At 38.3% G+C, this 13,844-nt stretch overlaps 1 protein-coding gene across 1 annotated transcript; it reads right to left on the bottom strand.

Moving 5' to 3' along the window:
• Positions 1 to 330: 330 nt before the first annotated feature.
• DCUN1D5 (defective in cullin neddylation 1 domain containing 5) lies at positions 331 to 13,464 on the bottom strand. The gene is made up of 8 exons (XM_054652182.2): positions 13,109 to 13,464; positions 10,443 to 10,525; positions 7,880 to 7,950; positions 7,386 to 7,477; positions 2,443 to 2,551; positions 2,244 to 2,348; positions 1,434 to 1,536; positions 331 to 664 (listed from the first exon to the last, which is right to left on the bottom strand). Exons 1-8 carry the CDS (start codon positions 13,186 to 13,188, stop codon positions 609 to 611), a joined length of 699 nt encoding a protein of 232 aa, XP_054508157.1. The 5' UTR covers positions 13,189 to 13,464; the 3' UTR covers positions 331 to 608.
• Between the last annotated feature and the right edge of the window lie 380 nt (positions 13,465 to 13,844).

Below are 13,844 nucleotides of genomic sequence, written 5' to 3'. Positions count from 1 at the left end.
GCCATTAAATGCCATGCCACTGGGTGGGAAATAAACAAAGAAATAAAAAACAATAGCAGGAGTTTAAGGCCTTAATCTCCACGAGGAGCTGAAAACTGTGGCACAACCCATGACCAATACTTACTACATAAATTAGCACACTCCCACCCAGGGCTTCCAAAATCAGTCATTCTTTCTAACATCTGCCACACAGACAATCACACCAACAGCAAGCAACAGCGCCAATTAAGCATTTTAAGGTCTTCAAAAATTCATAGCAAAGGGCACTTCTGAGAAAGATATAGATTTGGTTTTAAAAACAGACACCACACTCACATTCAAGGGACATCCTTCACTTTTAGGCCTTTGTCACAAATCTGAATCTTTATTGTTCTGAAAGAAATGCTATAAACATAAGACTCAAAACAAGAACTCCAACTTTCAGTCTCAGAAGAGGTGTGGTTCAATGCCCATATCACATGTAACAAGAAAAAGTCTCCTTAAAAAAGGAAAAAAAAATTACTGTCAAGTCTTTCTTATGAATGAAAATGCAATCCTTTGTTTTTCTCATTACTTTGTGTACAGGCGGGCATCAAAAAAAAACTTTTGCATTTTCTTTTGAATTCTTGCTATGACGCTTGACGAACTTTCTGCCATTCAACAAATTCATCCAGAAGTACAGGCCCTGCAAACACAAAACTTGGAGTTATAATTGGCAATGTCTTTCAAACAGCTTCATTTTCAGTACGAGGGTTTAAAACTACTGTTCTAGGAAACATCCATGGCAATCCCATGGTAAAATACTCAGATTAGTACAATCATTCCAATCCAAGCATGACAAAAAGTGAAAAAAACTCCCATTTTATGGAAAAAATTGTTCCCAATATCTGACAGGTGGAGTGAACTGAATGGAAGGTATAAAAATAATCTTACAAATCTTGCAAACAGCACAACTAATTCCTTCTTTCCAAAGTTTTCAAAATTGTGAATAATTACAACATGGACCAAAATGGGACTTAGGCAATTCAGTCATGGCATGACTGACTACCAGCCAGGTGGAAAGTTCAGCCCCAAGTACCAGCAGGTAGGCAAAAATTGTTAAGCTATGGTTTATTATATATGGTTTATTATATATTACTACAAAATGAGAGTTTGCTGTTCATAATTCTACTTGCAAGTCTACAGTTGCATGCAGCAAGCACCTTCACTGGATTCTCACTGAATACAAGCTGACTCAAGTAAATCATCATACTATTTACAAACTATACCCCTGATAAACAAGTAGGAAAAATTAATAACTGCAGCTTGAAGATGGATGGTTATCAGGGCTGTTTTTGTATTCATTGTTGGAAAAAAAATACCTTACAGTATTGATTCTCTAATAGAAATTTGCTTTATGCAATTTTAAAATTCTCTGGCAATATTTGAATAAGCAAAACATTAAGAATACTTACATGCACCATCTTCATCATAGTTGCTAAGATCTGCATGGACAGTTCTGCTGAACTCTAGTACATTGTACCACTGATCCTTGTTCATAACTCTATACTTCGATTGCTAGGAAAAGCAATTTCAAAATATTAAAATGTCAAGTGGCATTTGGTACTCCTGCATCGCATTTATCTTTTTATCTTCAATGAGTTCCTAACAAACTATTTAATAGGTAATAATGGCTATGACGTACTTGATTTTCCATTTTTAATAATACTACACGTGAACATATTTTGTAGTTATGAAACAATATGAAATGATTTCTTGGAAGATCAGAACAGAATCAAATTCCCCAAAACCTGGAAATCAGTTAAGTCATCCCTCTAAGCTTCAAAAACTGATAAATTTTTGCCTTGCCCTAAAGTGGGGCACGTCTAGCTCAGATGTATTTTCAGGATGAACTATTAAAAAAAAATTAAAAATCTTCTTTTCTCCAGGGTACAATACATTCTGATCATAAGAACATAAAAAGCAAACTTGAAATGCAGTGCAGATGCAGCTGAATAGACTAGTGGGGTTCTACTACTTACTTTCAAATTTAGATTTACAGTAAAACCAAGATGGAATTTTAGCTGTCTTTGATAAGAAAAGGGGCTGGGGCATAGAGGGGAAGATAAGGACTGTGATGCATACAAGAACATCACTGTTTCATAAGCACATTGAGCAAGGTAAAGGGAGCAGTATGGATACATTTTTGAGTTAAAAAAACACAATATTCTCACAGAACAGTTCAACTACTATGCCAACATTCACAAAGTCAAGGAAACATGTACCTCCAGGTATTGATAAAATACTGAAAACAGTGGCCAAGTTCTTCCGAGCAGAAGAGCTAACATGGACTTTGCAGTATCAATATCAAGACTTCGCTGGTCTTTTTCCTAAGGTTGAATAAGGAAAGCACAGAAACCAATCAAGTACAAGCTTGTTGAATAAATAAAAGTAAGAACTTTCCTAACATTTCAGCAATCTTACCCTTGCAAAATCAAAGGCGTATCTGTAGATATTCTTAAAGGATGAAATGTCATTCAACTGTGACCGTAAGAAGTCAAATTTACTCTGTAATTTTTCTGTACAGTCACACCTTAAAAAAAACAACAAAAAACCAAAACCAGAACATTAGGAGTTCAAAACACAACATCAGGCAACAAAAAAAAAAAAAAAAAAAGCCAGCAAACACAAAAACCTGAAATCACCATAACGCAATCATTAGATATACAGGAGTAATACTGTGAAACTGACTTGAAGAATCTTGAACATGCTCAATATTTGCAGCTTACTGAAATGATGAATGCTGGCTTCTGTAAGCAAATTTTTTGTTTTAAATATATTAGCAACATAATAGGAAATGCATGCTTCACATTTCAAATAATAGTCTTTTAATTACAAACTCTTGTAATCTATATTCATACCCAGCAGTATCTTATCTACCAATCACTATGAATGTTTGAAGACAACATCATTCAGTGGGCATTAAGGGGTAAAATCCAGCTGTAAATAATGGGAAAATGTAAACCCTAAACATGTAGTTTTCAAGTGTGTGTTTACAAATGGCAGGATTGAGCAGGCACTCTGCAAAACATACTAGTCTGCTCATGTTTTATGACTGATAAATGCAAGCTCTGATAAAACATTAATCACCTGATTAATAGTCAGTAACTATTCAACCAAAAAATCAAAGGCTGTATGAGAACATACAGGCCCACTAGTCAACAGGATAAAGCTTTGGCAAAAATAACCCTTTGGCAGAAAGATCTTGTACTTTACTCAGCAAGGAAATAGAAAATGGGTCAGATTCACCAACAATGCCAAAGGAGAACGCAATTTAACTTTGCTAATCCTCCAGCAAATACTCACTCAATAGAACAGTTATAACAGGACCTTCTATTCTTATAAAAAAGCTGCCATGAATAAAAAAGAATAAATTAAAAAATCAGCCTTGCCTTGTATCCTTCATGAAGGAGCATACTTTCAGAAATGCAGCTGTACATAAATACTTCCTCTGGTCATGTGTCCCCCTTTTAGCAGCCTGCCTCTCAGAGAATACATTTGCACCTCTAACAGCTCCACATGGACTTGTCACACAGGCCCCCAGCAAGGGCTGCTGAGATGCTGGGCTTTGATGCTGTACTTTGCCCACAGCTGATACTTCCTGTTCCTCAGATCTGCCAGCCTGTGTATGCACAGCTGTCTGTCAGTCTGTCTCTCAGACTGTGACAAGAGAAATGTAGCAATTCCGACTGATGAAACCCTTTATTATTTCTTGTCCCTAGCAGCATCTACCCAAAGCAGCACTAAGTCCTAGCCAACACTGTTGTTAAATAAATAAAACTATTAGCTAATTAGGCAACATATTCAGATGACAACTAGTATATTCTGTGATAAACCATATAACGAATTGAAAAGAACTCTTGTTAGATGAGATTTAGTAAATGTAACAAAAAATAAAATTACTTTTTTTTTTTGTCTTCAGCCATCGAATTGGTCTGCATTTTACTATTTAACCCTTAAAATGGCATTATGCTATGCTAGAAAGGCATTGTGTTTTTTATTCATATCTCTTCTACTGTTCAAAGCTTCACATTTCTACCAGAATGTTCGACACATCTGAGGACAAATCTACCTATTTAATCTACTTAAATGCTCAAGTTTTAAGTGTACTAGTGACATATAAAATATTTATAGTGGGTTTATCGCACATTGTTAAATATAATTTGATAGATTATTTACCATATATATGGGTAAACTCAAATTTCAGTATGTTTAAATTTCTTGCAAACTACTTGGTTAAAATTGTTCAAATAATCATAAATCTAAGTGCAAAGTAAAATGCCAGCTATTGTCTACAATACTATTGGCTATGTGTATTTTAATACACAATTTATTCTTTTGAAAAAGTTGGTATGACAATGAGCAATAATTAAGTATCACGACTCCTAAGCAATTTATTATCAGTGCATTTATAACCAAAAAGCCAAATGGATCATGCTCAGACCAGCACCAACCTCTGGATCCTGACACACAGACATGTTTTGGTTTAGCTGTTTATTTCTGTACCTAGCCACTGACTTTCTTACCAAAAATAGGCAAGGAGTTGTCAAACTCCTCTTTTACAGAGGCACAGCTGCCTGTGTGGCTGCACCATAAAACAGATGACTGAGGTCACTCATACTTGGAATAATCTTCCTAATAGCCAGAAAAACCTTCTAATTAATTAGCACAAGTGAATTTACACTAAACTCCTGTACAGATACTAGAAAAAGATGCAATTTCTCAAACTGTCTTTACTGAAAGATAGCACTGAATAGTTACCTCAAGATCAACAAAATTAGACATTAGCTTACTACATTCTCTTCTCATCCCTATGTCACATTTTTAACAAAACTCAAATTAGAACCACAAACTGAATGTATTTTAATTTCTGTTGAGATAGAGAGATCTGAGGCATAGCTAACACGGACAAACTGATGATTCATTAACTCCTACTCAGATAGTCCAATGTTTTATATTTCATAGCTATTCACATATACTTGTCTTTTACTAAAAAGAAAAATCAGTAAGATGTTTACAAACATTAAACCAAAAGCATTTATGGTTATTACACACATTTCATCCTAAGAAGGATGAAATAATCGGCCTAGCAGAGGTACTTGATTCTCTCTGCCATGAAGAGAGCTTGCATATATACATACATATATATGTATATGCACACACACACATAAGGGGCAGAATTCACCCCACACCCCACCTACATAACATACTGGAAACCTCCCAGCCTAAGTTGCTTAGGTCACATAAGATGATATTTAGGTTGAATTCACCTTAATTTTGACAGTATCTACCTCACCACACATTTATTTCTCTCATAAACAGCAGACCTCACCAGTGTATTACAAAACAATATGCAGAGAGAATGTCACTTCAAGATTCAGGCACCCAAATGCTGCCATCTGTCAATCAGGGATGTCCTAAGCTTCAGGTGTTGCCATTCATACAGGACTAGCCAAGCAACCTCTAGGAGCAATTGAGGTGACCAGTCATTAGGTCTTAGGGCAAACTGGATATTTCCCTAGGCTCCATTACACTGACTGGATCTCCAAAGATTGCAGTAAGAGTTTAAGAAATCCAGCTCTTGCACATAAACCAAACATTTAGGTATCTTACTATTGAGCTGAATCCCACCCAGCACTGTTCATGCAATTATCTTGTGTAACATTTCACGTATTTTGAAATAAAGATTCTATACCGAAGTCTATGTGGAACACACTCTAGGGTTTTAATGCATTTCAATCTCATTTCTTCATGCAAAAATTACAAAGAAAAGAAATAAACTGTGTAAGCATGCAATAATATTTTACTGTTTGAAGTGTAAAACCCTTTTCCTTCAAAATCTTGTCAGCCTTTCAAGAGAAAATAGATAACCCCATTCCAGATGGAATCCCATAATATAATCCTCTCTTCCTAGTAAGCAACAACAGCACAAGTCTACAGCTTTGTATTTTCTTTCATCATGGTTTAACCTCAGATGGCAGCTAAACATCACAGAGTTGCTTGCTCACTCCCAGCCAAAACCTGCACGTATTTTTTAGCCAATGGATCTTGAGCTGTGCTATGTGAGCATCTCTGCTTCACCCAGCTGCTCAGCCAGCTTTTTAGAGAGCAACAGGGGGAGCAAACATACACATCAACTGCTTTAGGCTTATGCAAGCGCTCTCACCAGAAGTCTGTTTCTATGAAAACACACAGCAGTACCCTATTTTCAGTATTAAACACATTTAGACTATAGCATGACCAGCTCTGTTCTGAAAAGAACCAGAAGATTTCCAGTCAGCAAATTATTAGAAACAAAGTCTAAAACATGGGCCCTGAACAGGTGCCTGATTTCGTACATGTCCGTGCTTGCATTCTGTGAGACTGGCTAACTCTTGAAAGCTTCTATTTGGGTGTAAGAATTAAATACTTGAGATAAGTGACCAGTACCCATTCACTGTATCTGAAAAATCATGCACCCAGAATTTAATCTGTCACCCTGAATTTCAGGCAATTTAATAATTTCCACTCCTAATTTAATTTCTGGTGATAGTCACAAAATAATCAAGGCAACTGTCAGAAGCCTGATCCCAAATCAAGCAAGAGTTGAGAGTCAGTCCAGAGTCACTTACTCCAGAGTTTTAAGTAACCAGAGGGTATATGCTCGATACAATTTCCCAAACCAATCCACAAGTGGCAGGGAACTCTGCTCTAGCTGCAAGAGTAGTTCCCTATTTGTAATATTAAATGCAGTGTATTAGACAAGACACCCTTAAAACACTAGGGTACCATAAGTAGTTACACAAAGAAGGAACAAAAGTAACAACTGACTCAAGCCTCACAAAAACCTGATTACTTTAATGTAAGAAATAATCTCTTAAGGCAGAGCATTAACTAATCAAAAATCCAAATGCAAACAGAAAGAGCAAGAAGTTAATTTATAAATTGAAAAGGTGTTATTTAACCTAAGCATTAAGCATGGCTTCTGATGTGCATCTAATAAATAACACCAATAGCCAAAATTACTATCCGTGCAGTCCTCATCCATAAAGCTCAGAAATCAGTAAAATCTTTCCATAATATCAGTGCTGAGATATGCTTATGTGCATCTCCAGATCTACTTATTTATATCTGCTAACTGGAATGGTATTTTAACATATGTTTCAAGAAAAGGAAGACATCAAAACCTGACTTAACAATGTTTAGACAATAATTTAATCCTTTGAGTTAACTCAGATTAATTTTGCAGTTGTGGACCAAAACAAGAACTAAAAGCCAGCTTTTTTGTGTCTTATTTCCAACATACATGAAACAGAACAAGAATAGTTAAGCTATAGGTACAATTATAAAATTAGAACATTCTATTAGATATGTAAAAACACTCTTACTGTAATGAGGTCATTCCTTTTAACCATTCTTCCTTGGTAAAAAATCCCATGCTTTCAGCCTCTAGTTTCCAGGCTAAAACTAACATAATAATCTAGGGGAAACAAAAATAAAAATAAGGGGAGGAAACGGAGTCAGTACATAAGAAAAGGCTGATTTACTAATGTCCAAAAACAAAACTCTAAAGCATTCCAACATTCTAGCAATTGATATGTGCTTGGTCTTCATATTTGTTACCATTAAAAAGTTCAGCTACATGCAATTTTTCCCTCAGTTTCAATTTTTGAAAATTAAGTATTACTAAAATAAACCCACCCAAAAAAAACCTCACACGCCAACCAAGTAAAACTGATGTATTCAGCTGAAATATCTTAGAGCAGCTCTTACAAGCAGGAAGATGAAAAACTCTCTGCTTAGTGGAGTTAAGAGTTATACACAGAATTTAACCTTATCAAATATCCCCTTAGGTGTTATTAGCACTATGAAAGAAACTTACATTTTCAGGTTCAACACCGATGTCTTCACAGAATTTTTCCATTCCTTCAGGGCCTACAACTTCATCAGGACCTTCAAAGCAAAAACCACACCAGAGTGAAAAATCCAAGCAACATTCACTGCTCATAAGAGTTATGAACAATAATTAGGCTATATTGCACCCAAAGTATTTCTAAAAACATTGAATTACACTATTAAGTAGCTTTAAAGCAAGACCTATTCTATCAAGTGCAATTGTGTAGACATGTATCTGCTACACCAGAATGCTTGTGCTGTGCACTGCCTCCCTATGATAGCAGATGAAGCATCTTAGTTTTGTATCTGAGTTCTCAAAAGACTCCATTGAGCTTCCTATTGACCAGCTCAACTCCAGTAACTGTGGCAGTCAATTGTTTTAGCACAATTTGGGTACTGCTACTCTCTGCTGAAGTTACTTTATGAATAATGTTCTTAAAAAATTATTTTATTGCCAACAAAAAAAAAAAATCTAATTCTGTTTGAGCTACTATTACAGATATTATTCTTTCGACGGTGCTAACATTATGGGTTTACACTAACACAGAGGGTGAATCTACAAATAATGTAAGATGAGTTTTACAATGCTGAGTAAAACAAGCAAAGTGAAAACAATAAATTGAAGAAATGCTGAGCATGTTAGCCATCTACAAAGCAAAAAAAAGGTTCAGGACCGCAATGAAAACAAATTGATTAGGACCACAACAGTTAGTGTTATGCTGTCATTTCTCCATTTTAACAGCAAAGTCTCTAAAATGCAGCAAAATAGTGCCTTTAAAGAGTGCATACAGACACGCACTCTAGGGCATTTGTTCCTCTAATCTCTCTGGCTTCAGTTATTTTGACTAAGCCTCCAAAAATGACTCCTACTGGGCAGCCAAATATTATTAAAAGGCCTGTCAACACAGTATTTTAATGTGTCCTGGATCACTACATTAACATTTAATGAGTATGAACTAATGTAAAAGGCAAAGGTTTTAGTTTCCAAAACAACATACCACTTCACAACTTTTTGGCAAATTTTGCTACTTATAATAGGCAGAGTCCTTGATGAATCTGTCTCCACTTTATCTGCTGTCAGTGTAAGCAGAAGCCTCTTTAAGAGTTTGGATAATGTGCTTTGAATAACTACTCACTGTGAGATAAGAACATTGTCAATAAAACCTATTGAGAATGGCTACTTCTGCAGAAAAATAAAATCCAACTGACACTTAACATCATGAATCCCTACCTCCTGAAAAATATTGTAAAGGACACTTTGCCTAGGTAAGCAAGGCCAAACAGTGTTAGAAAATTCTTAAAAAAACCCCAGCAAGTTATGAAGAGAAACACATACAAGGGTTCACTGATAACAACAAGTAAAAGCTTGAATGAGTGTTTCTGGTCCAGAAATCATACATAAAACTCATACACTTACATGTATGTGTATAGTTTTATCTTTTAACGGAATCATTTTATCTTCTATTGTACATAATTTAACTGGAATTCTAGCTCATGCTGGAAATGTGGCATTTTTAATTGCTGGTTAACTAAAAGTATAACCTCCTACATTCAATTCTTGACTCAATAACAAAGCCAAAATTTACAGACATTAATTCTGAAGAATGTGCAAACAAATTTATCACAAGAAAATTAACTTTGAATTATTATTTCCCTAGAAAAGACTCCAGAGGAGTATGCGTCAAACCTAAAGTATAGAGCAGATTACTATAAACAAGAGTAGTTCATTGGTGTGAAGACTGCAAGGAAAATATCAGTCTTGATAAATATACTCAAACCAACTGCTGGCAGATAAATCAGCAGCTCTCTCCATACTAAGATCTGACAATTATTGAGTTTTAATCACCAACCAGCTATGATGGACTTTAAGTAGTGACCAGACAAGAAATTAATAACGATTCAGAAATCCTGAGTTCAGAAACCATAGAATTGGTAAATAAATAGCAGCAATATACACTGCATATTCACTTAAAGCAGCTATTTGATGGCAATTGTGAGTTGTTTGAAAGAGACTACTTCAAATACTTCTGGAATGAAACATTGATATTTAGAATATAAAAATTATTAGTACAAATTCTCAGATGGAAAACCAGTATAAACCTCTACTATTTTGTTTTGTAAAACAGAAATCCAAGGAGCTTAAATCATGACCTATATCATTACCCTTCCAATATGATCACAAAGAAGATATAGTTAGACACATAAGCATCAATCTGAATTATCTCTCAATGTCCTGACTTCTACTTGACAATTTCAAAGCAAGAAGTGAATCACTCAGTATATCCTGGCTCAACATTGTACTGCTCAATAATTGTTGTTTCATTTTAAAAGTTATAAAGCTTAAACAAAAATTAAGTCAAAAAGAACAAATACCAAGAATGTAATAATAAAAGCTTTCCTAATTCAAGTGCACTTTATAAGGAAGCAAATACAGACATATTTTTACGTCTACATCAGCATACAAAAAGCAAAATGCATGTAGCGTTTTATGTATTGCTTTATTTAAAACAAAATCATATAGTTTAAAACATGAATGCATTGCATATTACCTGCATATTCATAAAACCAAGCCAGGCACTTTTTGCTTGAAAAATGTTCCTCTCCACTTATTACTTTACCAGATGCTTGTGATCTGCAGTAGCAAATAGAAACACAGGGGTGAACAGTGTTATTTTAATGACACATGTGAAAACCAGGAAAAATTAAATTACACAACATTTATTATGAATCTATTTAAATTGTTTAATGAGGTCAGTATACATCTAGAGTTATGCTGAATTTCATAAAAGGCAACCGTGTCATCCTCAACTGCTGTTGGTACATAAAATTACCTTTAGATTACAATCATCTCATAGCTCGATTTATTACAACAATTACTTTTCCTGAAATACAGAAGTACTTTTATCTTGTAGATATTAAACAAAAAAACCCCACACAGATGGCCAAAATATCACTCCTCAGTAATTCAAATGCCTCATTATCTATTTTTATTTATACATACAGGCATTTAATGTTAGGTCTCTAATAAGCAGCTTGATTTTGAAGAGTGCTGAACATGCACAGATCCCATTAAGGTCAACAGAAGCTGCAGAGTTTGACATATTTAAAAGTCAGGCTATTTATAGTTAACCATCCAAATCTGGGAAAAATACCCGGTCAATTGGTTTACATTATACATGTAATTAAGCATCTACAAATTCTATAGCTATTTGGTACGTATACCAGAATAGCAGTGTGCAATCTGTGGCAAGACTGAAGCTGCTCAGCACACAGAGCTTCCCCCCATCATTGTTTTCATTATGTAACACACAACCCAGTTTGCCTAGGAAGTGAATTCTCTAATTCATCATCCATTAAAAGAATGCACAGAATTTCTTCCAGTAAAAACACCGACTACACAAAGGCACCTTCAGTCAGTAAGGAGTTGCAGCACCTTTTCAATGCATCCTTCTTTCAAACACAAATTACAGACTTTTAAAACAAGCTAAGGTTATTTCTAACAATGAGGTGAGAACTAATCATATGAGAGGCTTTAAAATTATGCAGCTCCCACACTGCAATTTTAAAATTAAAATGTCAAGCAGGAGAGGAATAGCTCAATTCTGAGAGAGATGAACAACTTTAACTCCCATGTATCATTTTTAGCTTCACTGGAAAAGAACACAACACTCTTAAGAAGAAGCATTCTGTGCTGAAAGCTAGAATTAAAGGAGTCCTACAAACATTCATCCATCCATCCATCCAACTGGCATTGGGAACACAAGTCACCAGAAAGAGGCAGAGTCATATGGTGTGCTATTGCTTATTGGCTTTATCCAGATTAACATAGATCTATTTGTAATCACTGATTTTACTAAAGAATATTACCAATAACTTGTTGTGTAAGAACATAATGGGAAAAATGCTTGTGTATCTAGCATTTTCTGATCACCTAGCATGAACTCTCACTGACATCATAGTTTCTGCCCAACAACCAGCTCCCTGTAGAATCTGTGTTTTTTTTTTTCTTTTCCTAAGCTAAAAAACACTAAGTAAAAGAAATTAAGATCCTAAATTTCGGTTGACAGTGTTCTAGAAAGACAAACTGAAAGTGAACACATGCAAACAAGTGCTAAGATGAGTAAGGAAACTGAAATTTGGTATTACAAACCAGAATAACTTAGTTTTTAGAAGGATACAAAGTAAAGTATGAGAAAACAGAAGTGTTCCCTCTAAATATACTTTGAGGCAGAACCATGAGGGACTAGAGTGGTACAGAGGATAATGCTGGCACAAGAAGAGATTTATAGGCAAGGAATAACAGATTGAAACTAAAAGGTCATCAATGACTACAAAAAGTGAGCTCTAGAATGGTTACCCAACATGAACAGTCATAATAAAATATGAGCCCGGGTACTTCTAAGCTCAAGTTTGGCCAGTCAACGAGAAAGGCCATACACCACAATTTTTTGCAATAGCCATTCCCGTAGTGTGGATTTCGCAAGTCCTTTGTATCCTCATGTCCTCAGGACGTTAGTCGTAACTACTGCTCTACTCGCATACTTAACAAGGTGTAAGAGATGAAGCAGGCAGTTACTTCGGGAAAGCCACACTGTACTACGCACTAATGGTTTATCATTCTAACACCAACTTTTGGGTAGCTCGGCATAAAGCGGTCTTTTTATAGTAGTTAATGAACACGATGCTTCTGACTCCTGTATTTATTAGAGAAACCTTTCCTGCTCGTTTTCCAGTGTGCTGACTAATCCTTCCAATTCACTGCGAAAAAGCAAAAACTTAAAAAGAAGAAAAAAAGGGGAAAATAAAAAAGAAAAAAAAAAAAAGAGGAAACGACGATTTAGCACAGACCCTCTGAGGACTAGCAATCTTAAAGTGAGGAGAGCCGCCTACCCCAGGGAGATAGAACGAATATGGGGACAAATGCCAGAACTGGCCCTTGAGGTAGAGCCAAAGGCAAAGCCAGCCGGGAACAGGAGCCGTTCCGTGGCATTTCTCGCCGAGGCGTGACCACGCCGCACGCCGCCGCTGCGGCCGCACGCCGAGCGAGCGCCGCACCTGCACCGGACGTGCCCCCCGGCACGACCGCGGCCCTGCCGGGCCCCACACGGCCCGCCCGCCGTCCCGGGGAGCCCCACGGCCGCCGCAGCCCGGGGCCCGCGGAGGAGCGGCCCGGGACGTGCCCGCCGGCACCGGCCGCCGCCCCGCGAGACGGTACCTGCCGAGTTTACATTTCTTGAGGCCGGTGTCGTCCGCCGCTGCCGCCCCCGAGGACTTCCTCTTCTTCTTCACCGGCATCGTCCTGCCTCGGGGCGGGGCCGCCCCGCTGCCGGGGCCCGCAGCCGAGGCCCCCCCGGGCTCGCTTCCCCTGGCCGCCGCCGCCTCCCGAGACCGGCGGTGAGGAAACGAGAGGAGACCCCGTTCCTGCTGGTCCTCCCCAGCCCCACCGGGCGCTGCCGCCCCCCGCTCGCCGCGGGCAGACGCCGCCGCCGCTCCGTTCGCAGAAGCGGGTGTCGTGCCGGGGGCGGGAGCGAGCGCGGGCGGTATCGGCTGCGGAGAGAACGGCGAGAACGACCCGGACACAGACGGCGCCGGGCAGGAAGTGGTAGCGCCGCCGGGGCGGGGCCGCGCCGGGACCCGCCCCCTGGAGGGCGGGGCTGCCGCGTGCGTTTCCCGGCCGGAGCGGGGGCCGCGCGCGTGCTGGTTAGGGCTCTGCGTTTGCAGCGAAATAAACGGGGGAGCGCCACCCCTTCCAGGCCTTTCGGACCCGCGCAGTCACAGCCCACAGCTGGGGGGGAGCTGGGTGTCCCGTCAGCGCTGGAGGCGGGTTCGGGGCTGGGACAGCCGCCTGCCGAGAGTCGCGAGCGGTTGCGGAGTTCAGGGGCAGCTGCTGGGTGGGACGGGAGGCGCTCCGTCCTTTTAGAGACACTCTAGAGAAGCGGCTAGGATCGCTG

The sequence above is a fragment of the Agelaius phoeniceus genome, chromosome 2 (genome assembly GCF_051311805.1).
Source record: "Agelaius phoeniceus isolate bAgePho1 chromosome 2, bAgePho1.hap1, whole genome shotgun sequence".
Lineage (NCBI taxonomy): Eukaryota > Metazoa > Chordata > Aves > Passeriformes > Icteridae > Agelaius > Agelaius phoeniceus.
This window is presented reverse-complemented; position numbering and strand designations above follow the sequence as displayed.

What these genes read in the sequence shown, in the direction of transcription:
- DCUN1D5 (XM_054652182.2), bottom strand. Translation starts at nt 13,188, where the DNA reads ATGCCGGTGAAGAAGAAGAGGAAGTCCTCGGGGGCGGCAGCGGCGGAC. An exon ending in TCGGTGTTGAACCTGAAAAT is followed by an intron (nt 7,478 to 7,879) that starts GTAAGTTTCTTT and finishes TGTTTCCCCTAG; the next exon opens with ATTATTATGTTAGTTTTAGC. An exon ending in TATTTTATCAATACCTGGAG is followed by an intron (nt 1,537 to 2,243) that starts GTACATGTTTCC and finishes TGCTTTTCCTAG; the next exon opens with CAATCGAAGTATAGAGTTAT.